Source organism: Oncorhynchus masou, chromosome 5 (assembly GCF_036934945.1).
Source record: "Oncorhynchus masou masou isolate Uvic2021 chromosome 5, UVic_Omas_1.1, whole genome shotgun sequence".
NCBI classification, from domain to species: Eukaryota; Metazoa; Chordata; class Actinopteri; order Salmoniformes; family Salmonidae; genus Oncorhynchus; species Oncorhynchus masou.
The window spans coordinates 27987818-28015483 of NC_088216.1; the positions used below are offsets into that span (position 1 = coordinate 27987818).

Below are 27666 nucleotides of genomic sequence, written 5' to 3' on the forward strand. Positions count from 1 at the left end.
TGGGCACAAACCCACCGTCGCTGGACCAGACAAGGCTGGCAAAAAGTGCTCTTCACTGACGAGTCGCGGTTTTGTCTCTCCAGGGGTGAAGGTCAGATTCGAGTTTATCGTCGAAGGAATGAGCATTACACTGAGGCATGTACTCTGGAGCGGGATCGATTTGGAGGTGGAGAGTCTCAACGGGATCTCAATCCCATTGACCACGCCTGGGACCTGTTGGATCGGAGGGTGAGGGCTTGGGCCATTTCCCCCAGAAATGTCCGGGAACTTGCAGGTGCCTTGATGGAAAAGTGGGGTAACATCTCACAGCAAGAACTGGAAAATCTGGTGCAGTCCATGAGGAGGAGATGCACTGCAGTACTTAATGCAGCTGGTGGCCACACCAGATACTGACTGTTACTTTTTGACCCCCCCCCCCCCCAATTTATGTTAGTCACATGTCTGTGGAACTTGTTCAGTTTATGTCTCAGTTGTTGAATCTTATGTTCATACAAATATTTACACGTCAAGTTTGCTGAAAATAAACAGTTGACAGTGAGAGGACATTTCTTTTTTTGCTGAGTTTATTACTAGCTCAAACACTGAACACAGAGAGAGAGCGCGAGAGAGAGAAGTCCGCTCAGACAGATCCAGCTCACGAGCTCATTCAGCAGCATATTTGAATTTAGAATGGAAAATTAAAATGTAATTTATGCAACAACTGTTAGTGCATCGAACCGTATCGCATTGAATATTCCTCTAATTAAACCAAATCCTTTCAAACTAAAATGTTTTTGTTCCAGTATCATATCGGAGCCCATGTATCTAGATGCATATCAAATCGTCTTGAAAGGGAAAGATGCAGATCACTAGTACAACAGTACTGGTTTTGTCTTCCTGGGCTCATTTACACGAGTCACACTCTCCAGGTGGGGTGCAGGAGGAAGGATGGAGGGGAAAAAATGAGACAGAGACAGAGCAGCCTTGGGCCACGCCTGCTCTCCATTCACATACAGCATGTTCATACCTAAGATGATAAAGATCAAATATTTATCTCATACTAGAGTCACTCTCCCTCTGTCACACACACACACACACACACACACCAGGGCCATGTACGACACAAACACATAAAACCATCCAACACACACCTCCCTACATTTCCCTCCTCCATCTCCAGCAGATCAGCCATGTCTGACAGAGCTGGTGGTCCATGGATCCAGACAGTGTGAACCACACAGCTCCATTAGAGGGGCTGTGTGGTAATGTTCTAGGCCTTTACACCCGTTCTCCTGGGGGAGAGGAGAACCAGGTGGCGTTAAAAGAACTGATAGTCTGGTATAAAACCACTATTCTGGAACAACTGATGGGAGCTGAGGAAGGGTCAGCAGCGAGAGAGAGAATTACTGACAGAGTGAAAATAGTGGCAGGGCAATAGGACTGAGGGAGACAGACGGATAAAGGTAGGTAGACTGAGAGGTGGGGTGGAAAGAGAGGGGAGGAAAAAACAACAGAAAGAAAGAAAGCCAGACATAACCAGCCTGTCTCCCCGACGAGGTGTCAATACAGCCGGGCCTGTAGACAGCCGTCCCCAGTACACACATCTACCACACACAGAGAGGCAGAGAGAGCGAGCGAGGCAGAGAGAGAATTAACTACAGGACAAAATACAAACAAGAGGTCGGCTGATTAAATTGGCATGATTAGGTTCTTAACAATCGGCAATTGGGATTTTTTTGCCGGTTATGGCCGATTACATTGCATTGCACGAGAAAACTGCGTGGCAGGCTGACCACCTGTTACACGAGTGCAGCAAGGATCCAAGGTAAGTTGCTAGCTAGCATTAAACTTATCTAATAAAACACAATCAATCTTCACATAATCACTAGCATCATAGCATACGTGGTTGATGATACTAGGTTAACTAGCTTGTCCTGCGTTGCATATAATCAATGTGGTGCCAGTTAATTTATCATCGAATCACAGCCTACTTCAACTTGATGATTTAACAAAAGCGCATTTGCGAAAAAAGCACAATCGTTGCACGAATGTACCTAACCATAAACATCAATGCCTTTCATAAAATCAATGCAGAGAAGTATATTTTTTTAACCTGCATATTTAGTTAAGAAAGTCATGTTAGCAGGCAATATTAACTAGGGAAATTGTGCCACTTCTCTTGCGTTCATTGCATGCAGAGTCAGGGTGAATGCAGCAGTTTGGGCCACCTGGCTCATTGCTAACTAATTTGTCAGAATTTTACATAATTATGACATAACATTGAAGGTTGTGCAATGTAACAGCAATATTTAGACTTATGGTTGCCAACTGTTCGATAAAATACGGAAAGGTTCCGTATTTCACGGAAAGAATAAACGTTTTGTTTTCAAAATGATAGTTTCCGGATTTTACCATATTAATGTGTTTATTATATTATAATTAAGTCCATGATTTGATAGCGCAGTCTAACTGAGTGGTAGTAGGCAGCTGCAGGCTTGTAAGCATTCATTCAAACTTTACTGCTTTTGCCAGCAGCTCTTCACAGCGCTTAGCGCTTGCGTCACAGCGCTTAGCGTCACAGCGCTTAGCGCTTGCGCCACAGAGCTTAGCGTCACAGCGCTTAGCGCTTGCGTCACAGCGCTTTGCGCTTTGGGTAACAGCGCTTTGCGCTTTGCGCCACAGCGCCTTGCGCTTTGCGTCACAGCGCCTTGCGCCACAGCGCCTTGCGTCACAGCGCCTTGCGCCACAGCGCCTTGCGCCACAGCGCCTTGCGTCACAGCGCTTTGCGTCACAGCGCTTTGCGTCACAGCGCTTTGCGCTTGCGTCACAGCGCTTTGCATCACAGCGCTTTGCGCTTGCGTCACAGCGCTTTGCATCACAGCGCTTTGCGTCACGGCGCCTTGCACTTTGCGTCACAGCGCTTTGCGTCACAGCGCTTTGCGCTTTGCGTCACAGCGCTTTGCGTCACAGCGCTTTGCGTCACAGCGCTTAACGCTTGCGCCACAGAGCTTAGCGTCACAGCGCTTAGCGCTTGCGTCACAGCGCTTTACGTCACAGCGCTTTGCGCTTTGGGTCACAGCGCTTTGCGCTTTGCGTCACAGCGCCTTGCGCTTTGCGTCACAGCGCCTTGCGCTTTGCGCCATAGCGCCTTGCGCTTTGCGCTTTGCGTCACAGCGCTTTGCGCCACAGCGCCTTGCGCTTTGCGCCACAGCGCCTTGCGTCACAACACTTTGCGTCACAGCGCTTTGCGTCACAGCGCTTTGCATCACAGCGCTTTGCGCTTGCGTCACAGCGCTTTGCATCACAGCGCTTTGCGCTTGCGTCACAGCGCTTTGCATCACAGCGCTTTGCGTCACGGCGCCTTGCGCTTTGCGTCACAGCGCTTTGCGCTTTGCGTCACAGCGCTTGCGCTTTGCGTCACAGCTCTTTGCGCCACAGCGCTTTGAGCTTGTGTCACAGCGCTTTGCGCCACAGCGCTTTGCGCCACAGCGCTTTGCGCTTCCGCCACAGCGCTTTGCGCCACATCGCTTTGCGCTTGCATCACAGCGCTTTGCGCCACAGCGCTTTGCGCTTGCATCACAGCGCTTTGCGCCACAGCGCGTTGCGCTTGCATCACAGCGCTTTGCGCCACAGCGCTTTGCGCTTGCGCCACAGCGCTTAGCGCCACAGCGCTTTGCGCCACAGCGCTTTGCGCTTGCGTCACAGCGCTTTGCGCCACAGCGCCACAGCGCTTTGCGCCACAGCGCTACAGCGCTTTGCGCCACAGCGCTTTGCGCTTTGCGCCACAGCGCTTTGCGTCACTGCGCTTGCGTCACAGCGCTTTGCGCTTGCGTCACTGCGCTTGCGTCACAGCGCTTTGCGCTTGCGTCACTGCGCTTTGCGCTTGCGTCACTGCGCTTGCGTCACAGCGCTTTGCGCTTGCGTCACAGCGCTTTGCGCTTGCGTCACTGCGCTTGCGTCACAGCGCTTTGCGCTTGCGTCACTGCGCTTGCGTCACAGCGCTTTGCGCTTGCGTCACTGCGCTTGCGTCACAGCACTTTGCGTCACAGCGCTTTGCGCTTTGCGTCACAGCGCTTGCGCTTTGCGTCACAGCTCTTTGCGCCACAGCGCTTTGAGCTTGTGTCACAGCGCTTTGCGTCACAGCGCTTTGCGCCACAGTGCTTTGCGCCACAGCGCTTTGCGTCACAGCGCTTTGCGCCACATCGCTTTGAGCTTGTGTCACAGCGCTTTGCGTCACAGCGCTTTGCGCTTGCGCCACAGCGCTTTGCGCCACATCGCTTTGCTCCACAGCGCTTTGCGCCACATCGCTTTGCGCTTGCATCACAGCGCTTTGCGCTTGCGCCACAGCGCTTTGCGCCACAGGGCTTTGCGCTTGCGCCACAGCGCTTTGCGTCACGGCGCTTTGCGCTTGCGTCACAGCGCTTTGCGTCACGGCGCTTTGCGCTTGCGTCACAGCGCTTTGCGTCACAACTCTTTGCGCTTGCGTCACAGCGCTTGCGTCACAGCGCCACAGCGCCTTGCGCCACAGCGCTTTGCGCCACAGCGCCACAGCGCCTTGCGCCACAGCGCTTGCGTCACAGCGCTTTGCGCTTGCGTCACTGCGCTTGCGTCACAGCGCTTTGCGCTTGCGTCACTGCGCTTGCGTCACAGCGCTTTGCGCTTGCGTCACTGCGCTTGCGTCACAGCGCTTTGCGCTTGCGTCACTGCGCTTGCGTCACAGCGCTTTGCGCTTGCGTCACTGCGCTTGCGTCACAGCGCTTTGCGCTTGCGTCACAGCGCTTGCGTCACAGCGCTTGCGTCACAGCGCTTTGCGCTTGCGTCACTGCGCTTGCGTCACAGCGCTTTGCGCTTGCGTCACTGCGCTTGCGTCACAGCGCTTTGCGCGCTTGCGTCACTGCGCGTCACAGCGCTTTGCGCTTGCGTCACTGCGCTTGCGTCACAGCGCTTTGCGCTTGCGTCACTGCGCTTGCGTCACAGCGCTTTGCGCTTGCGTCACTGCGCTTGCGTCACAGCGCTTTGCGCTTGCGTCACTGCGCTTGCGTCACAGCGCTTTGCGCTTGCGTCACAGCGCTTTGCGCTTGCGTCACAGCGCTTTGCGCTTGCGTCACTGCGCTTGCGTCACAGCGCTTTGCGCTTGCGTCACTGCGCTTGCGTCACAGCGCTTTGCGCTTGCGTCACTGCGCTTGCGTCACAGCGCTTTGCGCTTGCGTCACTGCGCTTGCGTCACAGCGCTTTGCGCGTGCGTCTCTGCGGTTGCGTCACTGCGCTTGCGTCACAGCGCTTTGCGCTTGCGTCACTGCGCTTGCGTCACAGCGCTTTGCGCTTGCGTCACTGCGCTTGCGTCGCTTGCGTCACTGCGCTTGCGCTTTGCGCTTGCGTCACTGCGCTTGCGTCACAGCGCTTTGCGTTGCGTCACTGCGCTTGCGTCACAGCGCTTTGCGCTTGCGTCACTGCGCTTGCGTCACAGCGCTTTGCGCTTGCGTCACTGCGCTTGCGTCACAGCGCTTTGCGCTTGTCGCTGCGCTTGCGTCACAGCGCTTTGCGCTCACGTCACTGCGCTTGCGTCACAGCGCTTTGCGCTTGCGTCACTGCGCTTGCGTCACAGCGCTTTGCGCTTGCGTCACTGCGCTTGCGTCACAGCGCTTTGCGCTTGCGTCACTGCGCTTGCGTCACAGCGCTTTGCGCTTGCGTCACTGCGCTTGCGTCACAGCGCTTTGCGCTTGCGTCACTGCGCTTGCGTCACAGCGCTTTGCGCTTGCGTCACAGCGCTTTGCGCTTGCGTCACTGCGCTTGCGTCACAGCGCTTTGCGCTTGCGTCACTGCGCTTGCGTCACAGCGCTTTGCGCTTGCGTCACTGCGCTTGCGTCACAGCGCTTTGCGCTTGCGTCACTGCGCTTGCGTCACAGCGCTTTGCGCTTGCGTCACTGCGCTTGCGTCACAGCGCTTTGCGCTTGCGTCACTGCGCTTGCGTCACAGCGCTTTGCGCTTGCGTCACTGCGCTTGCGTCACAGCGCTTTGCGCTTGCGTCACTGCGCTTGCGTCACAGCGCTTTGCGCTTGCGTCACTGCGCTTGCGTCACAGCGCTTTGCGCTTGCGTCACTGCGCTTGCGTCACAGCGCTTTGCGCTTGCGTCACTGCGCTTGCGTCACAGCGCTTTGCGCTTGCGTCACTGCGCTTGCGTCACAGCGCTTTGCGCTTGCGTCACTGCGCTTGCGTCACTGCGCTTTGCGCTGCGTCACTGCGCTTGCGTCACTGCGCTTTGCGCTTGCGTCACTGCGCTTGCGTCACTGCGCTTTGCGCGCTTGCGTCACTGCGCTGCGCTTGCGTCACAGCGCTTTGCGCTTGCGTCACTGCGCTTGCGTCACAGCGCTTTGCGCTTGCGTCACTGCGCTTGCGTCACAGCGCTTTGCGCTTGCGTCACTGCGCTTGCGTCACAGCGCTTTGCGCTTGCGTCACTGCGCTTGCGTCACTGCGCTTTGCGCTTGCGTCACTGCGCTTGCGTCACTGCGCTATGCGCTTGCGTCACTGCGCTTTGCGCTTGCGTCACTGCGCTTGCGTCACAGCGCTTTGCGCTTGCGTCACTGCGCTTGCGTCACAGCGCTTTGCGCTTGCGTCACTGCGCTTGCGTCACAGCGCTTTGCGCTTGCGTCACTGCGCTTGCGTCACAGCGCTTTGCGCTTGCGTCACTGCGCTTGCGTCACAGCGCTTTGCGCTTGCGTCACTGCGCTTGCGTCACAGCGCTTTGCGCTTGCGTCACTGCGCTTGCGTCACAGCGCTTTGCGCTTGCGTCACTGCGCTTGCGTCACAGCGCTTTGCGCTTGCGTCACTGCGCTTGCGTCACAGCGCTTTGCGCTTGCGTCACTGCGCTTGCGTCACAGCGCTTTGCGCTTGCGTCACTGCGCTTGCGTCACAGCGCTTTGCGCTTGCGTCACTGCGCTTGCGTCACAGCGCTTTGCGCTTGCGTCACTGCGCTTGCGTCACAGCGCTTTGCGCTTGCGTCACTGCGCTTGCGTCACAGCGCTTTGCGCTTGCGTCACTGCGCTTGCGTCACAGCGCTTTGCGCTTGCGTCACTGCGCTTGCGTCACAGCGCTTTGCGCTTGCGTCACTGCGCTTGCGTCACAGCGCTTTGCGCTTGCGTCACTGCGCTTGCGTCACAGCGCTTTGCGCTTGCGTCACTGCGCTTGCGTCACAGCGCTTTGCGCTTGCGTCGTCACTGCGCTTGCGTCACAGCGCTTTGCGCTTGCGTCACTGCGCTTGCGTCACAGCGCTTTGCGCTTGCGTCACTGCGCTTGCGTCACAGCGCTTTGCGCTTGCGTCACTGCGCTTTGCGTCACAGCGCTTTGCGCTTGCGTCACTGCGCTTGCGTCACAGCGCTTTGCGCTTGCGTCACTGCGCTTGCGTCACAGCGCTTTGCGCTTGCGTCACTGCGCTTGCGTCACAGCGCTTTGCGCTTGCGTCACTGCGCTTGCGTCACAGCGCTTTGCGCTTGCGTCACTGCGCTTGCGTCACAGCGCTTGCGTCACAGCGCTTTGCGTCACAGCGCTTTGCGCTTTGCGTCACAGCGCTTTGCGTCACAGCGCTTTGCGCTTGCGTCACAGCGCTTTGCGTCACAGCGCTTTGCGTCACAGCGCTTTGCGCTTGCGTCACAGCGCTTTGCGCTTGCGTCACAGCGCTTTGCGCTTGCGTCACAGCGCTTTGCGTCACAGCGCTTTGCGCTTGCGTCACAGCGCTTTGCGTCACAGTGCTTTGCGTCACAGCGCTTTGCGCTTGCGTCACAGCGCTTAGCGTCACAGCGCTTTGCGCTTGCGTCACAGCGCTTAGCGTCACAGCGCTTGGGTCTCAGCGCTTTGCGCTTGCGTCACAGCGCTTTGCGTCACAGCGCTTTGCGCTTGCGTCCACAGCGCTTAGCGTCACAGCGCTTTGCGCTTGCGTCACAGCGCTTAGCGTCACAGCGCTTTGCGCTTGCGTCACAGCGCTTTGCGCTTGCGTCACAGCGCTTAGCGTCACAGCGCTTTGCGCTTGCGTCACAGCGCTTAGCGTCACAGCGCTTTGCGCTTGCGTCACAGCGCTTAGCGTCACAGCGCTTTGCGCTTGCGTCACAGCGCTTAGCGTCACAGCGCTTTGCGCTTGCGTCACAGCGCTTAGCGTCACAGCGCTTAGCGTCACAGCGCTTAGCGCTTGCGTCACAGCGCTTAGCGTCACAGCGCTTAGCGTCACAGCGCTTTGCGCTTGCGTCACAGCGCTTAGCGTCACAGCGCTTAGCGTCACAGCGCTTAGCGCTTGCGTCACAGCGCTTAGCGTCACAGCGCTTTGCGCTTGCGTCACTGCGCTTAGCGCTTGCGTCACAGCGCTTAGCGTTACAGCGCTTTGCGCTTGCGTCACAGCGCTTAGCGTCACAGCGCTTAGCGTCACTAAAGTGCCTATTAGAACATCCAATAGTCTAAGGTATATCAAATACAAATGGTATAGAGAGAAAGTGAACACATAATTCCTATAACAACTCCAACCTAAAACTTTTTAACTGGGAATATTGAACCACCAGCTCTCATATGTTCTGAGCAAGGAACTTAAACATTAGCTTTTTTTACATGGCACAGATTGCACTTCTCCAACACTGTTTTTGAATTATTTAAACCAAATTGAGCATGTTTTATTACTTATTTGAGACTAAATGTATGTTATGTCTGTATTATATTAAGTTAAAATAAAAGTGTTCATTCAGTATTGTTGTAATTGTCATGATTACAAATATATAATTAAATAAATAAAAATAAATTGTCCGATTAATCGGTAAGGGCTTTTTTTGGTCCTCCAATAATCGGTATTGAAAAATCATAATCGGCCGGCCTCTAATACAAACCCTCCAACCCAAAAAAGCCTGTGGGGTTGATGGTATCCTCAATGAAATGCTAAAATATACAGACCATAAATTCCAATTGGCTATACCTTATCATCCTCAGCTCTGATATATTCCCCAATATTTGGAACCAAGGACTGATCACTCCAATACACAAAAGTAGAGAAATTTGACCTCAATAACTACCGTGGGATATGAATCAACAGCAACTTTGGGAAAATCCTCTGAATTATCATTAACAGCAGACACGCAGATTTCCTCAGCGAAAACCATGTACTTAGCAAATGTCAAATTTGCTTTTTACCAAATTAGCGTACATCAGACAATGTAATCACCCTGCACACCCTTATTGACAAAGGAACAAAAAACGCTACGTCTTCTCATGCTTTGTTGATTTAAAAAATTTGGCATGAAGGCCAGCTACACAAATTGATGGAAAGTGCTGTTGGCGGAAAAACATACGACAATATAAAATCCATGTTCACAAACAACAAGTGTGCGGTTAAAATGGGCAGAAAACACATTTCTTTCCACAGGGCCGGGGCGTGAGACTGGGATGCAACTTAAGCCCCATCCACTTCAACATATAAACAGATTGGCGAGGGCACTACAACAGTCTGCAGCGTCCGGCCTCACCCTACTAGAATCTGAAGTCAAATGTCTATTTGCTGATGATCTGGTGCTTCTGTCCCCAACAAAGGAGGGCCTACAGCAGCACCTAGATCTACTGCACAGATTGTCAGACTGGGCCCTGATAGTGAGACAAAAATAATGGTGTTCCAAAAAAGGTCCAGTTGCCAGGACCACGAATACAAATTCCATCTGGATACCGTTGCCATACAGCACACAAACTATACATACCTTGGCCTAAACATCAGCGCCACAGGTAACTTCCACAAAGCTGTGAATGATCTGAGAGACAAGGCAATAAGGGACTTCTATGCCATCAAAAATAAAATTAAATGTGATATTCCAATTAGGATCTGGCTAAAAATACTTGAATCAGTTACAGAACCCATTGCTGTTGTGAGCTCACCAACAAAGAATTCACAAAACACCAAATTGACACTCTGCATGCAGAATTCTGCAAAATATTCTGTTTACAACGTAAAACACCAAATAATGCATGCAGAGCGGATTTAGGCCGATATCCACCAATTCCAGAAAAGAGACTTTATTCTACAACCACCTAAAAGGAAGCGATCCCCAAACCTTCCATAACAAAGCCAACTCCTTCAGAGAGATGAACCTGGAGAAAAACCCTCTAAGCAAGCTGGTTAAAATACCAGTGAGCAATCACAGCAGCAAGATGAGACCTGTTGCCACAAGAAAAGGGCAACCAGTGAAGAACAAACACCATTGTAAATACAACCTAAATGTATTTTCCCTTATGTACTTTAACTATTGCACATCATTATTACAACACTGTGACTTGATTCATTTGGAACTGTTGTGAGTGTAATTTTTACTGTTCATTTGTTATTATCTATTTCACTTGCTTTGGCAATATTTTTCCTATGCCAATAAAGACCTTTAAATTGAATTTTGAGAGAGAGCGCAAGAGAGCGAGGCAGAGAGAACGAGACCGGGAGAGAGTGAGCATCAGATACATAATCTAAGGAGGGGTGTGGTTGCCAAAAACAGTTCCACATTACATCACTGCTCTGCATTCTCCAGCACAGTACTCCACAGGGACAGGGAGGAGGGGAAGAGGGATAGGAGAAGGAGAGGGAGGACAGCTTATCATTTCACATCTTTGTAGTGAGTTAACGAAGCCATTCTCTCGACCCCTAGACTATAGGGAAGGATGGATCCAAGATGACTTCGCCGCTACTCTTCTTTTCTAATCTAACCTCTCCTCCACCTGCTGCAGGGCCTCTTCACCTTCCAGACCTGACACTTTCTCTCCCTCTGCTGATGATCCCTTGTTCTGGCTGCTTGTGAATGTGTGACACGTGTGTGTGTGTGTGTGTGTGTGTGTGTGTGTGTGTGTGTGTGTGTGTGTGTGTGTGTGTGTGTGTGTGTGTGTGTGTGTGTGTGTGTGGAGCTGGACCCTAAGGCCTTTGGCTGACCAGCAGTGTGTGTGCATGTGTGTCTCTCCACGCTAAGGCCCTGACACCTGCTCAACAGTACTCAAACTCTCCCTTCGAACACGGAGGCTACTTGGCAGTGGCAAGGTGTCCCAGATTACTTCATTAATAGTCAACCACAGGACCTGCAGTTTAGCCTATTCTCTGAGCACTACAGGGCTAGAACCAGGTTACTAAGTAGCAAAGAGGCTAGTAACGAAAAAGCTACATAGTAGCAAAGACGCTCAGTTTGCTAATGTGGCTAATGACTGCGATGCTAATACTAATTGTGTCAAAACAAACATCATGAAGACATGTCAATTAACATGTGAGGAGAATGGCCTAACATCACGGTGGTGTCAGTCGTTTAGTCTTAACAGTAAGTCAATTAGGATCATCCGATATCACAAATTAGGGTATCTGTATTTAGACATCTTAAGCCTCCTCAGTAGGGAATGGCTAACCGCTAATGGCAATTATTCAAGCACCATGCTAATAAGTTGGCTAGATAATTAATAACCTAATAATGACAAGATGGTTGATGTTTCTACGATTGGAGAAGGTTAGCGAGCTACTGTTATCAGCACATGGAGTGGCTGGGCATGTTAACTGCAGTCAACTCGCTGGATTACAAGGCATCAACTGTATAGGCCAGGGTCTGTCCCCCGCCTCCACGTTTTGGTTTTTGCCCTTGCACTACACAGCGGATTCAAATAATCAAAGCTTGATGAGTTGCTTGTATGAATCAGCTGTGTAGTGCGAAGGCAAAAACCTAAACGCGCACCCAGGTGGGGCCATCAGGACCAAGTTTGGGAGAAAACTCTGGTCTCGGCCAGCGAAGTGATCCCAGAGCTCTTGCTGAGAGGGATAGGGCAGGCCAGGATGAAGGATGGGATTCACCGTGCAGGCAAGGCAGTGAGTGAAGCACCCTCCCCAAACCCATCACTGAGATGGATCCTTCCAACTTCCCATAGATCACGAGCAGACAGGCCAGCCCAATAAAGCAGCAAATGAGACCGGGGTGGGTAACGGGGCAAAAAGGTGACAAATAGGACCAAGGCTTATGTATGACATCATGTTCTCCAGAGGGGACAGAGCGGGAGAGACGAGGTCAGAAAAACAAAGCATGAGCCTTGTTCATCTTATCATTGCTGTGCTGCTGCTTACGAGCCTCTAAAAAGCATACCTCTAATGCCTTTTCAGCTAGTCGTGTGGTGATACCTAATGTATATCACAACATTATTTACATTCCAGTGCCCAACACAGGCCGTTATGTGACGGAATGCTCACTCATTACCCTGGATATACCAGAGTCAGCGTTTTGCAAACAAATAAAGAACAATACTGGTCAATGCTGATGAGCAGCATTTTAGCCTAGCATAGATTAGCCGTAGCAATACCTTTAAACAGCATCCTGAAAGTACCGCACTCTACCTTCAGGACAATAAAAAGAGGCCAAATACTCCCAAGTCGGTATGTAAAAAAATAGAGATATTGGCCTATTCAGCAAACTAAGGGGTTAGGCCTATAACTGCAACAAGAAAAAACACTAAAAATAGAGCTTGGTAAAAGAAAAAAGGGAAAAGAAAAGGAAAAAAAGAACCAATGGGCCCAAAGGGGGGCCCTTAAAACTTAAGGACAAAAAGCTCTTCATTAGCATAGCAACCATCTGCCCAGATCAAGCCCATCTCTTCTTCTTTCCCTCCCCTCGCTGTATCTCTCCCTCGTGCCCCCTCTCATTACCCCTCGTTCTCTTTCCATCTCCCTCCCTCTCTTTCTCTCATCATCCCTCTCTGAACCCATCGTCATTACCAGCATTACGCCACACTCCACTCCTCCTCCACCCCCAGGGCCAACGCCGTACCCCCAGGGAGGAGCCGCTGGCCTGGGCGTCACGGTCACCTCAGGCCCCCTCTGTCTGACAGATCGGTCTCCAAGCCCAGCCTTGAATAAGGGATAAGAGGGAAACCATCGCCCCACCACAGTACCACGCCCTGCGTTCCACTGTCAGCTACCTGCTGCAGTGATAGCCTTGGATAGCCTATCATAGGAAGACAGGGTACTAGACAGTGTACTGCAGCAAAGGGGCTGAGTTAGCTAGTGTTCTAGCAATACCGCTGTGCGCTCACTTTCACTGTACTGAATTGAAGGCAGCCACAGGCTTCCACAGCATGAACCCTGTAAAAGACCTTCAATAGGCCCCGTATCCTCATTGATGGACGAGACAATGTCCTTCATAGTCAAGAGGCACTATTTTCAGTCCTAGCGTCCTTGCTAGGCTAGCAATGTAACTTTTCCTATTCAGGGGGCAGTGCCAGTTAGTGGTTATTCCATTTAACCGAGCCCAATATAAAACAGCTTTTCACACATAAGTCTTGAAGACAGCAAGGCTGAAACATGGGGTTCTTCGTACAGTTTATAATGTGACTGTAGCCCACATTTGTGAGTGCCAAGCCCCTTCCTATCCAAACATTTTAAAAAGGGGTAGCTATACATTCTAATCAACTGAGCCTCATTAAAATCATTTCACTCATAAGTCTTGAAGAAAGCAAGGTCGAAACATTGGTTAGTAGTCCACCTCTGATAGAAGTAGCAAAGCAACGTACCTTCCTTTCCAATCAGGTTGGATGGAGAGATCACTATAGGGGAAAACAAAACCATCACAGAGAGTGTCCTTGCCCTAGATCAGGTATTCTCAAACTGGGGTACGCGCAATGCCGTCAGGGGTACTCCAAATTCTTCACATTTTCAAACAGTATAGGTATATTTTCCAACGAGGCTATACATTTGGGTGAGTTTTTTTTTTTACCCCTCGCCTGCATAGCCTCGTTTCACTGCCAAAAACAACATTAAACCATCTAGTGTTCAGCGAAATAACAACAATGTCAAATACAGGTAGCCAAGTCAAATAATTAACATCCAATCACATTAACCTTCACTCTCGCGCAGACATTTAGAAACGAAACATGACCATTTGAAAAATAAGCCACAGGAGTTTGAGCAAGAATAAAGACGGCTTTTGAGTAGTAAGACATGTATAAAAGCAACATATACCATCAATAAGAAGGGGCTGGAAGTCTTATATGGTGACCTACTGAGTGGCTAGGACAGGCAAGCCCCATATTACTGTGGAGGACTATATTCTTCCTGCTTCCGCAGATCTGTCTGGGACAATGCTGGGGGAAAAGGCCCAAAATAAACTATACAGACAATGCCTTCAAACAATACTGCTTCACGATGCATCAGTGACATGGCAGGAGATGTTTTGAAACAATTACTGCTTCGCATACACGCCAGTTAATTATATGCGTTACAGCTGGATGAGTCAACAGGCGTGGCGGTCCTGGAACAGCTCCTGGTATGCCCGTTACATTTATGGGGGCGTCAATTAAGGAAGACATCCTCTTCTGCAAACCACTGGAAACCAGGACATGAGAGGATATTTGCAAAGTACTGGACAGCTTTGTGACATCAAACGGACTTTGGTGGTCAAGATGTGTTAGTATCTGTCCTGATGGTGCAAAAGTCATGACAGAGAGACAGTGGAGTGGTAACGCACGTGCAAGCATTTGCTCACGACGCCAATTGGGTACACTGTAGCATCCACCGAGAGGCTCTTGCTGCCAAGAGAATGCCTGACAGCTTGAAAGATGTTTACCGTGAAAATTGTAAACTTTGTTAAAGCAAGGCCCCTGAACTCTTGTGTATTGACGCTTTTTTTTTTTAATTGAGAGACGAGCTTAAAGTTCTCTTTACTGACCATAATTTTCACTTGTCTGACCGCTTGCATGATGATGAGTTTCTCACGTGACTGGCCTATCTGGGTGATGTTTTTTCCTCGCCTGAATGATCTGAATCCAGGATTACAGGGACTCGCCGCAACTATATTCAATGTGCAGGACAAAATTAAGGCTATGATTATGAAGTTACGTATGCTACGTATGCTACGTATGCTATGATGCTGGTAAAGTTGTCTCAGCACCTACAGTGCTGGTCATAAAAAAAGATAGCTAGCTCATGGATGCAAACAATGTTCTTCCCCAAAAACATAGCTAAACGACATCTGTTTCAGTAGCTATATAGTTAACTAGCTAACTATATAGCTAGTTGTCAACCAAAATAACCCTACTTTATAAGACAGTTCTTATTGGATTATGGTGGTCAGACCCATCTATGTGAAGCTAGCCACAATAAGGATTAGCCACAACAGTCGACTTTGCGGCTAGCCTTCAAAATAAAAGTATGGCATAATTCTAATTGTATTCATTTACATCACTGTCAATGACATACTTTTATTTTGAAGGCAAACCGCAAAATCCACTATTGTGACTAATCCTTATAGTGGCTAGCTTCACAACACATAACCCGGTGGAGCCTCACTAGCCAGATAAGGCTCGCTGGCTGCTAATAACGTTAGCTTTGGGCAACAGGGTTAAGTAGCTGGCTAGCTATTTATTTTTATTAACTTAAGTTAAATTTCAATAGGTGAACAACAATACTAACAAGTATTCCTAAATCATTGCTAAGAATAATGAAGATGACTGCAGTTTCTACTGGTCATTGTTTTTAGGCTGACTGTATCGGTGCTAGCTATGTATCGGTGCTAGCTAGGTAACAAGCTAAAGCTAGCTACCCTAGAAGTTGCAGTCGAACAAATTAAGCTTTATTACCAACGCGGTATTGAAAACACATTGTTCGTGGCCAGTGTTTGCAGACTTTCTTGTACAGCTTTGACAGTGCTACTGTATCTTTTTTGACACGCAATGACCCAAACTGCCTTCCATAGTATGTATGTCGTGAAGCAAATAGCAGTGACGCTATTACTGTGTATCTCCGGTAGGGCAACATCTGAAAAACAGCTCACTTGGTAGTGTGTACCGGTGCTCGACCAGTCAGTGAAAGCCAACATCACCCACAACAGAGAGCGGTTGATTGGCAAGGGCAATGAATTCCATTATATTGGCTTTAACGGATTTTATCTTTGAGTTGTCTCGCTGAAATTTTCTTACTCTTTCAAATGACTACACGACTTGTTGACTGCTCAATCCAAACAACAGACGTTGTGGGCTAGGTTAGGAATGCTGTGTTGCGCAAAATTTTATGTGCCGTCATTACGTCATGTACATACGTTATATAGGTATGCACGGTAGCTTTGACATCGATTTTTTTAACATCGGCCCGATACCGATGTTGGCATTTTTAGCTAATATCGACCAATTCCGATATATTGTGCATCCGTAGTTGACAACACGTCACAAGACTGAGCCTTAGGCCTATCTACCCATTTGTCGAGACTATTTGTTGTTCGCTTTCTCTGTCTTGAAGCAAATATCTGCCATACAAATCCTGAATAAACCCCCCATTGGTAAAAACCTTTGGGGAATAATAACTGCAGTATCAGTGAGGGAGACCGAGGCTGGTGGATCGGGATTCAGGTAGCCAGGCTTCCCTAATGGGAAGGCCTTGAAGTCAATGGCAGAAAGTAGCTATAAAGGGGTGGAAACCAGTGACACCTCAAACCAATCCCTTGCTTGGGCGAAGCTCAAAAAGGTGCCCACTTAATTAGTTTGGGCCGTAGGAACAACAGTGGTCGGGAATAGCTGATTAAAATCCCATCAAAATAGGTTGATGTATGCTGTGTTTGTGGTGACTTTCAATTTCAATAAATCGGAGACCATCGGCAACACTTGTAACACTACACTTTTACCATAGCCTGTAAGTAGACACATCAGAACATATTTTTTTGTAGTGATCAAGCAGAGGAGTTGTCGTGCCTTCAATGACTCAATAGTGTGTATAGAGCACACCACTGGCAAAACAGAATTCAGTTTTTCCCTCCAGGTTTTCAATGTTACAAACTAGCATACGCAACAACTCTGCAAAATGTGTCTGACACAGTCGCAAAACAGTGACGAACATAACGCCGCACCCCTTCCACAAGCACGTGGGGGGGGGAGGGTCTTGAAATGTAAAATCCACAACAACAAAAAAATTGCACACCATTCTAGCCAATTCTTCCGACATCCAAAGGTTGATGTGACAACATGTTTTGGATGCATGGCTATGCAAAACTAGGGCTGAGGTTATGACTTTTCGTACACATTGATGCATCCCCCCATCTCAGTGTCCCTCGAAAGAGTGTGAAAATGGGTATAAAGCAGAGGAAGGTAGGCAAAAAATGCAGTCAGTCAAAGGACAAACTTTCTTGGAAATACGCAATTTTTGCATACTGCAGGAAGAGGCTTGGTCATGAATTAAGTTGCTCAAGAGAATATGTGACTGAAGAAACACCATCTGAGCAGTAGGTGGACAGAGGACGCACACTGACAGTAGTGATGGGGGAAACCAAATCGATACAGTTACACATCGGGATATTATTTGACGATAGATCATATTGTTTTGACAATATCATTTTTGCATCTGCACCAAAACTCCAGTCATTTTCCATCTCCTTTTAAAATAGGGAGCCAATTTGTTTTCAGCACTTTTATTTCCATGACTGATCAAAACTAGTTCTCATGGCACTCTTGTCCCTCTGCAGTAGACAGATTGAGCGATATGTTTGGAACAACGAATCGTAATACATATAGAACCATGAGGATCGATATACATATATCGGCACCCAAGTGTCGCAATATTGTATGGTGAGGTTCCCAACCCTAATGGACAGCCTAACAGACACACACACACAGGGAAGAAGAATACACACAGATCAAGCTGGACAAACACACAAACTGATAAGGATGGACAAAAACACACACGGAGGGCAATGTTTAAGGCTTAAAACATAACTATCATTCAAAGTCACAGAGAGCCCAGTCACCCTTGTTTGTGTGTGTGTAGGTAAACATCCCTGACCCATTGTTATCCCCACAGATACATGACTAGACCTTTGTCCTGACTTCCAGACTCTGACTCCATTGCTAGAACTTTACACATTTACCCCAGAGGACAAAGCAGCACGGCCTGCCTGCACTGTTCACCGTGAGTAATCTTCTAGGCCCAGCCCATCCCAGCTCCACTCCCTCAGTGTGACACTTTTCCATAAGGCCCTGGAGTGAGCTCCCTGTTACTGCAGTACTGAATCCCATTATGTCAATAGCTCTCTCTATTTGGTTTGTAATGATACTGGCTCGACAAAGCTTTTATGCATGGGCTTTGTGGGATTGGATATTAGAATTAATGTTGTGAATCAATTGGACCGTATTTATGTGATGGCATGGGTTATCTTTCCTTATGTAATATGCTTAAGACCACATATAAGACACTGAGTGTACATTTTTGGGAGCATAGTTTTATGGCTACCTGATTTGATAATGAATATACTATGCAATAGCCTCAATTCTCTTCCGACTAAGTTAGGTAGCTAATGTGAAATGCATTCATAGGAAAGAATAAATAACATTTATAGCTTTGTATAGATGTATTATTGTTAATTAAAAATGAAACGTCAGCAAAACCTATCCACTTTAAAATGGCAGTCATGCAGGATGTTATCCACTTTAAAACTGTCTTTGGTCAATGGAAAACTAACATTACACCATCAGTATCTTTGATTAAACTGACTCCTCGTGTAGTGGAGGGATAGCATAGAATCAAAGGTTTTTATAACTAACCCAAGATAAACCACAGCCTGTTTCCAATGGTGGCAAATTAATAATAGTGGGCAGAACAAGCAAGGGGGTGGGCAGAACCCAACACGAGCTAGCGAGATCCTATTGACGCATTCTAGCATGTATTTACATATTCCGTTAGAGAAGGCCTACGCGTGTGCAATAACTCAATTCGCCCTGGCACTCCTAAACAACAGTCTCATTTGGGAACAGAAACCTGCATTGAGATCAAATATGCTTAATCGATTACAAAATGTTCATTAAATCTCATCCCATCTCCTCCCACTGCCGGAAACTGGGCTTCTGCTCATCACATTTGGTGGTGAGTGAAAACGTCAACCAGATGCTTCAGGTTTATAAATCCGGTTAAACATCTGGGTCATTGTTCCGTCAGTGATATAATCTCAGCAATCTCCTCTAATGTGATGATGGGTCCTGGCTAGTTTGAGCTGTCAGTGTCAGATACAGCATCAGCTAGAGACCACCTTACATGATTCAGTTAAAGTCCTTTCTCTCATTGTAAGCAACAGTTTTAGCAAGTGTTCCCTCTTCTACAAAAGTTGTCAATGATTCATTTACTGAAAACCTGAGATGCAAACTAGCTATCTAATTTATCAGCAATGTTCGTTTAATAAGCTAATAAATTAGCCTAGCAAACCTGCCAGTTAGCTAAACTGGTTAGTGGAATAAGTCATTTATTTGGGTATAACTAACAATGTGCAAATGATACGAACAAACTAGCTAATCGTTATACCAGCTATCAGTAATAAAAAGTTAGCTAGCCAAGCCTGCTAAGTCACACCCAGTTGTACTGCACATTTCAAGAAATGTGGGCAATATGCTTAAGCTAGGTACAGTAATTGCAACAAATACACAAGCGCGCGGACAAAACGTTCGCAATGCCGGTTATAGCATGCTAAACCGGTGGCGGTGTAACGTTACGAATTAATTTAACCAGCTAACGTTACCTGTCAATAACGGCAAAACACACCTTGTGCTTGAAGCTAGCTAACTAATGTTACCTCCAGCGTTGAACACGTATTGTGTGGCTAGTTAGCTAACGTTAGCAGACAATTACCTTTGTTTCCCGTATGTCTTGCTTCCCTCCTTCTGGGTACCACTGCACCCGGACAAAACCCCTTCCCAGAGGTGCCAGGCTGTCCACAACACTGCTCTCGGTGTCCGAGTTACAGGGGATACATCCACCTCCTCCACCGCCTCTACCTCCGCCATCGTCGAGGTCCGAGTCTGAATCAAACTCCTCCTCGCCTTGTATCATTCTGACTAGGCCGAACCGGACCAAGTCGCGATACCGACCTGACACCAAATCGTGGGAGAAAAGAAGCCGCTGGGAGCCGCCTGCAGAAGGAGAGAGTGCCATGGATGGAGGCTCCGAACCCGGGCTTACAGCCGGAGAAAGAGCTGCGTCTGTTGCTATTGCGTCCGATGCCACGGGTTCCGCCATCGCTGCAGTTGTCAGGGAATAATGCGATAAAGGGAGACGGATGGTGGAGAAGAAAAAAGAGAAACCTGTAACCATGGAAGTGCACGTGTTTACGTCGATAGGGCGCGCGCTGCGTAAACGCACTCAGAGAAGAGTCTCGCGCCTGTCAAATTGACAAAGGTGTTTTTTTTATTACAGCGTGGGTTTGACTCTGAATAAATCAGTCTGAGACAGCAGACAGTTATATCACACCTCTTTCTTTATATTCAGGTGTATTTATAGTCAGGTGCTGCTAGCTATATGATGATACAAATGTATGGTGCAATGTGACCAATTTCATATAATTAGGGTCCCCCTAAGGACAAGTCACGGCCTATTGACAATAAAGTTCATTCAATATCACAGCCATGATAATGGTATTTTTTATAGAATTTATTACAGAAATGAAAACATAATGAAAGAGAAGACGCCAATTTCATCAACAAGTCTGTAGTCCGGGCCTGAATATGCATTCTATGCGCACACTTCACCAAAAAGCATGAATGGAGCAATTTTCGCCACTTGGTGTCAGTGTTCGAGTGCTGAAATTGGCTTATTGCAGACACAGCCATGGTTTTTAACACAGGATTGTGGCATAAAATAACATATTTTGTGCATACCGTGCCTGACACTGTAGTTGTGTTGTGTAGGCTAACGTGGGAGGGGGGGCGTTTGTCTTATTTGTCAAGCGCAAATATACGCGTTTCTGCACAATGGCAAAGCATATTCATTTATAAAAATGAGGGCGTTTGTCTTATTTGTCAAGCGCAAATATACGCGTTTCTGCACAATGGCAAAGCATATTCATTTATAAAAATGTATATAATGCGAGAAGCCTATTCTATTTTGTGCAAAAGGGATTCCAACAAATACAGAGGCTAACTCCTGTTCAATACCTGCATTTATCAGGTAGAAAAGAAGAAAAAAAAAAACGAGACTAATTTCGCATTGGTCAACAATGTATTGCCAGCAGGGGATAAACTATACATGCAAACTGAAATAATGATCAGCAAACTCTGACATGGGAAAAAAAACATGAACCACAATCTCGAAACAATTGATGCACAATGGAATAGGTTCCCTTATTTGAGTCACATGACGTTTGGTAAATAGATGAGGGCAAACGATAGGATTTATAATACAATCACCAGTAGACCTATTCCATGAAGAAAATTCTGATAGAGTGGTGTTGATATCAACATATACTTAAATGGGCATTTTAAAAATTATACACAGCATATTCTCCACATATGTTTGAAATTATACACTGAGCAAAAATATAAATACAACATGTAAAGTGTTGGTCCCATGTTTCATGAGCGGAAATAAAAGACCCCAGACATTTTCCATATGCACAAAAAGCTTATTTCTCAAAAATGTTGTTCACAAATTTGTTCACATCCCTATTAGTGAGCATTTCTCCTTTGCCAAGATAATTCATTCAACTGACAGGTGTGGCATATCCAGAAGCTGATTAAACACCATGATCATTACACAATGTTGTGCAGGGGACAATAAAAGGCCACTCTAAAATGTGCAGTTTGTCACATAACACAATGCCACAGATGTCTCAGGTTTTGAAGGAGCATGCAATTGGCATGCTGACTGCAGGAATGTCCACCAGATAATTGATAATTGAATGTTAGTTTCTCTACCATAAGCCACCTCTAGCGTCGTTTTAGAGAATCTGGCAGTATGTCCAATCGGCCTCACGATCGCAGACCATGTGTATAGCGTTGTGTGGGCGAGCGATTTGCTGATGTCAATGTTGTGAACAGAGTGACCATGGTGGCGGTGGGGTTATGTATGTGTAAGCTACAGACAACAAACACAATTGCATTTTATCGATGGCAATTTGAATGCACAGAAATACCGTGACAAGATCCTGAGGCCCATTGTCGTGCCATTCATCCGCTGCCATTACCTCATGTGGAAGCTGAAAATGTCAGAGTTCTTCCATAGCCTCTATACTCACCAGATATGTCACCCATTGAGCATGTTTGGTATGCTCTGGATCGGCAAGTAGGACAGTGTGTTCCACTTCCAGCTAATATCCAGCAACTTCGCACAGCCTTTGAAGAGGATTGGGACTACATTCCACAAGCCACGATCAACAGCCTGATCAACGGTCACACTGCATGAGGCAAATGGTGGTCACATCAGATACAGACAAGTTTTCTGATCCACACCCCTACCTTTAATTTAAAAAAAAATCTGTGATCAACAGATGCATATCTGTATTCCCAGTCATGTGAAATCCATAGATTAGGGCCTAATTAGTTTATTTCAATTGACTGATTCCCTTATATGAACTGTAATAGAGTAAAATCTTTGAAATTGTGGCATGTGTGTTAATATTTTTTCGTTCAGTATAGAAGGCCAAAATTGTACCCATCATTACACTGCATTTTTAGACCTAAATGTAAATTGTCATTTATAGATATAGATGACATAACTGAAAATAGGTGATATGTCGGCGTAGCCAAAAGCCGATCCATTCGTTTATATCTTTACAGGAGGCTAATTCCAAACACAAGTGACGAATATCCCCAATAAATCTGGGTAAATATGTTTGTTGTTGACAGGTATTCTCCCAGAATTTGGTCATCCAGTTTGTTAGTTTATGCCCAATAGCGCTTAAGCGCCAAAGGTATAAATGCACACGGCGCACCACATTAACCTCAGACTTTACGCACCACCCTTCTTCACTTGGATCACTTGAGTGGAGCAGATATCGAAGAGACAGGCAGTCATTCAATACCCAAGTAGAAATTATATTGAAAAGTTCACAATTTTTATTTGATTTAAGAGCTTGGAACTTCGATCAGACACCATGTCGACAGTCAGTGCCCTGCCTTTCCTGAAATCTAGTCTCCAAATGCGCCCTCCCATGGGTTCCACCTCCCCAGGCGCTGGCGTCGCCACACACTCCCGGCCAGCGAGTTCCGTTGCCTCTGCCCGGAGGACGCAATCAGTGTGATCGAGAGAGAGGGTAACAACTTTTAACTTACTCAAATGTATAACTTGTTTTTACCCCAATATTCCTCGTTTTTCTTTACAACTTTGTACCTAGACTTTAAAAAGTTTATTTGATGTTTTGGGGGAAAAAATATGCTATGTCATTATTTGGACTTGTCAAATGTAGACTATTTAAGGATGAGGTGCTTTACGTATAAAGTTTCCTTTGACATGTTTTATAGACTAGGCTAATATACATTTTGGGAATAAATCTTTGGATACCAACCAAATTCATGACAATCAAAGTCAGTCAGTCATGATTTGGATTAATTTCACCAAGTATGTAGCTGGAAGTAAGCGAACTGAGATTCAGACTAAGCAACTATGTGTGTACTTGGTCATGGACTTGTGTTGTCTGTCTGCCTTCCTCAGCCTTCATCTCTGTGTCTGGAGTGTCCGCTCCACTTGGATGAGGTGTGTCACTTCCTGACGCTGTGCCCTGAGCTGTCAGTGGGCTGGTTTGAGGAGGGACACCTTGTTGCCTTCATCATAGGATTACTGTGTGACCAGGAGAAACTAGCCATGGTAAGCCCCAAGTCAAAATGTGTTAAATAAGTGGGACATTGTCTTTAATATAATGAATGACTTTTGGTAGCCTACCCAATTAATAAAAAGACAAGCTTTGAGGATGTACTTCAATGTGGTATTTTATCAATAGATAAGTACAATATTTATTTAGCACAGGGACTTCAAAGGTTTTTATATAAAACACCTCAAAATCAGAGAATGCAACAACCTTATATCCACACAACTAACCTTACATCCACACAACCAACCATATATCCACATAAACAAACCTGTCAATTCAGGGTTCAATAGAGCTGATCATGAAAAAAACTCCATGACAATGATAAATGGTTAGTCGGGTGATCTCACATTGCACTCATGCACTCAAAACTCAGCCTTCCCTCCCTCCTTTTTCAGGATGCTCTCACCCTCCACAAGCCCCACGGTCCACCTCCATGTACTTGCTGTCCACCGCATCTTCCGGCAGCAAGGCAAGGGCTCCATCCTGATGTGGCACTACCTGCAGTACCTGCGCTGCCTGCCCTATGTATGCTGCGCTGTGCTTATGTGCGAATATTCCCTGGTCCCTTTCTACCAGAAGTCAGGCTTTAAAGTGCAGGGCTACAGTGGCAAGAAAAAGTATGTGAACCCTTTGGAATTACCTGGACTTCTGTATAAATTGGTCATCAAATTTGATCTGATCTTCATCTAAGTTACAACAATAGACAAACACAGTCTGCTTAAACTAATAACACACAAACAATTATATGTTCTCATGTCTTTATTGAACACAGCGTGTAAACATTCACAGTGCATGGTGGAAAAGTATGTGAACCCCTGGATATAATAACTGGTTGACCCTCCATTGGCAGCAATAACCTCAACCAAACATTCTCTGTAGTTGCTGATCAGACCTGCACAACGGTCAGGAGGAATTTTGGACCATTCCTCTTTACAAAACTGTTTCAGTTCAGCAATATTCTTGGGATGTCTGGTGTGAAATGCGCTCTTACTGCATCTCAATCGGGTTGAGGTCAGGACTCTGACTGTGACTGGGCCACTCCAGAAGGCATGTTTTCTTCTGTTGAAGCCATTTTGTTGTTGATTTACTTCTGTGTTTTGGGTTGTTGTCCTGTTGCGTCACCCAACTTCTGTTGAGCTTCAATTGGCAGACAGATTCTACAATTGGCGGACAGATTCTACTGCAAAGTGTCTTGATAAACTTGGGAATTCATTCTTCCGTCGATAATAGCAAGCTGTCCAGGCCCTAAGGCAGCAAAGCAGCTTCAAACCATGATGCTCCCTTCACCATACTTTACAGTTGGGATGAGGTTTTGATGTTAGTGTGGTGTGCCTTTTTTTCTCCACATATGGTGTTGTGTGTTCCTTCCAAACAACTCAACTTTAGTTTCATCTGTCCTCAGAATATTTTGCCAGTAGCACTGTGGAACATCCACATGCTCTTTTGCGAACTTCAGACGTGCAGCAATGTTTTTTTTGGACAGCAGTGGCTTCTTCCCATGAACACCATTCTTGTTTAGTGTTTTAGGTATCGTAGACTCATCAACAAAGAAGTTAGCATGTTCCAGAGATTTCTGTAAGTCTTTAGCTGATACTCTAGGATTCTTCTTAACTTCGTTAAGCATTCTGCGCTCTGCTCTTGCAGTCATCTTTGCAGGACGGCCACTCCTAGGGAGAGTAGCAACAGTGCTGAACTTCCTCCATTTATAGACAGTTTGTCTTACCATGGACTGATGAACATCAAGGCTTTTAGATACTTTTGTAACCCTTTCCAGCTTTATGCATGTCAACAAATCTTCATCTTGGGTCATCTGAGATCTCTTTTCTTTGAGGCATGGTTCACATCAGGCAATGCTTCTTGTAAATAGCAAACTCAAATTTTGGGAGTGTTTTTTTTGTAGGGCAGGGCAGCAATCTCCTCTCCAATCTCGTCTCAATGATTGTATTCTAGGTTGGCTGACTCCTAACTCCAATTAGCTTTTGTAGAAGTCATTAACCTAGGGGTTCACATACTTTTTCCAACCTACACTGTGAATGTTTAAATGGTGTATTCAATATAGACAAGACAAATACAATCATTTGTGTGTTATCAGTTTAAGCAGACTGTTTGTCTGTTAGATGAAGATCGGATCACATTTTATCAAATCAAATCAAATTTTATTTGTCACATACACATGGTTAGCAGATGTTAATGCGAGTGTAGCGAAATGCTTGTGCTTCTAGTTCCGACAATGCAGTAATAACCAACAAGTAATCTAACTGACAATTCCTAATCTACTGTCTTATACACAGTGTAAGGGGATAAAGAATATGTACATAAGGATATATGAATGAGTGATGGTACAGAGCAGCATAGGCAAGATACAGTAGATGGTATCGAGTACAGTATATACATGTGAGATGAGTATGTAAACAAAGTGGCATAGTTAAAGTGGCTAGTGATACATGTATTACATAAGAATGCAGTCGATGATATAGAGTACAGTATATACGTATGCATATGAGATGAATAATGTAAGGTAAGTAACATTATATAAGGTAGCATTGTTTAAAGTGGCTAGTGATATATTTACAACATTTCCCATCAATTTCCATTATTAAAGTGTCAGTGTGTAGGCAGCAGCCACTTAATGTTAGTGGTGGCTGTTTAACAGTCTGATGGCCTTGAGATAGAAGCTGTTTTTCAGTCTCTCGGTCCCAGCTTTGATGCACCTGTACTGACCTCGCCTTCTGGATGATAGCGGGGTGAACAGGCAGTGGCTCGGGTGGTAGATGTCCTTGGTGATCTTTATGGCCTTCCTGTAACATCGGGTGGTGTAGGTGTCCTGGAGGGCAGGTAGTTTGCCCCCGATGATGCGTTGTGCAGACCTCACTACCCTCTGGAGAGCCTTACGGTTGAGGGCGGAGCAGTTGCCGTACCAGGCGATGATACAGCCCGCCAGGATGCTCTCGATTGTGCCTCTGTAGAAGTTTGTGAGTGCTTTTGGTGACAAGCCGAATTTCTTCAGCCTCCTGAGGTTGAAGAGGCGCTGCTGCGCCTTCTTCACGATGCTGTCTGTGTGAGTGGACCAATTCAGTTTGTCTGTGATGTGTATGCCGAGGAACTTAAAACTTGCTACTTTTAAAACTTGCTACTTTTATGACCAATTTATGGAGAAATCCAGATAATTCCAAGGGTTCACATACTTTTTCTTGCCACTACTGTATTTAAGCAGTTTGGTGAAACCTCGTTCCCAGTCCATTGCACAAAGTTTCTGGGAACGAGATTACACTTGCTGTGAGTTACATGTGGGATACTAGTGCAGTGGTTGGTAGGTGTTTGTCTCTGCTCACTGTGTTGTGGCAGGGTTTGTGTGTCCTATGTGGTGGGTGTTACAGAAGATAGTTGACCCGTAAGAAACCAAACATTTACAATTTATTCATTTAGCAGATGCTCTTATCCAGAGCGACTTACAGTTAAGTGCATTTATCTTAAGATAGCTAGGTAGGACAACCACATATCACAGGCATAGTAAGTACAGTTGAAGTCGGAGGTTTACATACATACTTAGGTTGGAGTCATTAAAACTCGTCAGTTAGGACATCTACTTTGTGCATGACAATTGTTTACAGACAGATTATTTCACTTATAATTCATTGTATCACAATTCCAGTGGGTCAGACGTTTACATACACTAAATTGACTGTGCCTATAAACAGATTGGAAAATTCCTTTAAACTAGGTCGACCGAATATGATTTTTCAAAGCCAATATTTATACTGATTATTGTAGGACCAAAAAAAGCAGATACCGATTAATCGGCCGATTATTTATATATATATATATTTGTAATAATGACAATTACAATAATACTGAATGAACACTTTTATTTTAACTTAATATAATACATAAATAAAATCTATTTAGTCTCAAATAAATAATGGAACATGTTCAATTTGGTTTAAATATTGCAAAAACACAGTGTTGGAGAAGAAAGTGAAAGTGCAATATGTGCCATGTAAAAAAGCTAACGTTTTAGTTCCTTGCTCAGAACATGAGAACATATGAAAGCTGATGGTTCCTTTTAACATGAATCTTCAATATTCCCAGGTAAGAAGTTTTAGGTTGCAGTTATTAT

The 27666-nt window shown here is 46.4% G+C and overlaps 1 protein-coding gene and 1 pseudogene across 1 annotated transcript in view; one reads left to right on the forward strand and one right to left on the reverse strand.

Annotated features, from left to right (window-relative positions):
* The window catches only part of LOC135539108 ((E3-independent) E2 ubiquitin-conjugating enzyme UBE2O-like), a 62505-nt gene extending 42503 nt beyond the window's left edge, over positions 1-20002 (reverse strand). The window contains exon 1 of the mRNA XM_064964965.1: positions 19598-20002. Coding sequence (XP_064821037.1) covers positions 19598-19984 — 387 coding nt within the window. The 5' untranslated portion in view covers positions 19985-20002. The remainder of the gene's footprint in view (positions 1-19597) is intronic.
* A 2704-nt stretch (positions 20003-22706) lies between these two features.
* LOC135528723 (serotonin N-acetyltransferase-like) lies at positions 22707-25515 on the forward strand (annotated as a pseudogene).
* Positions 25516-27666: the final 2151 nt, after the last annotated feature.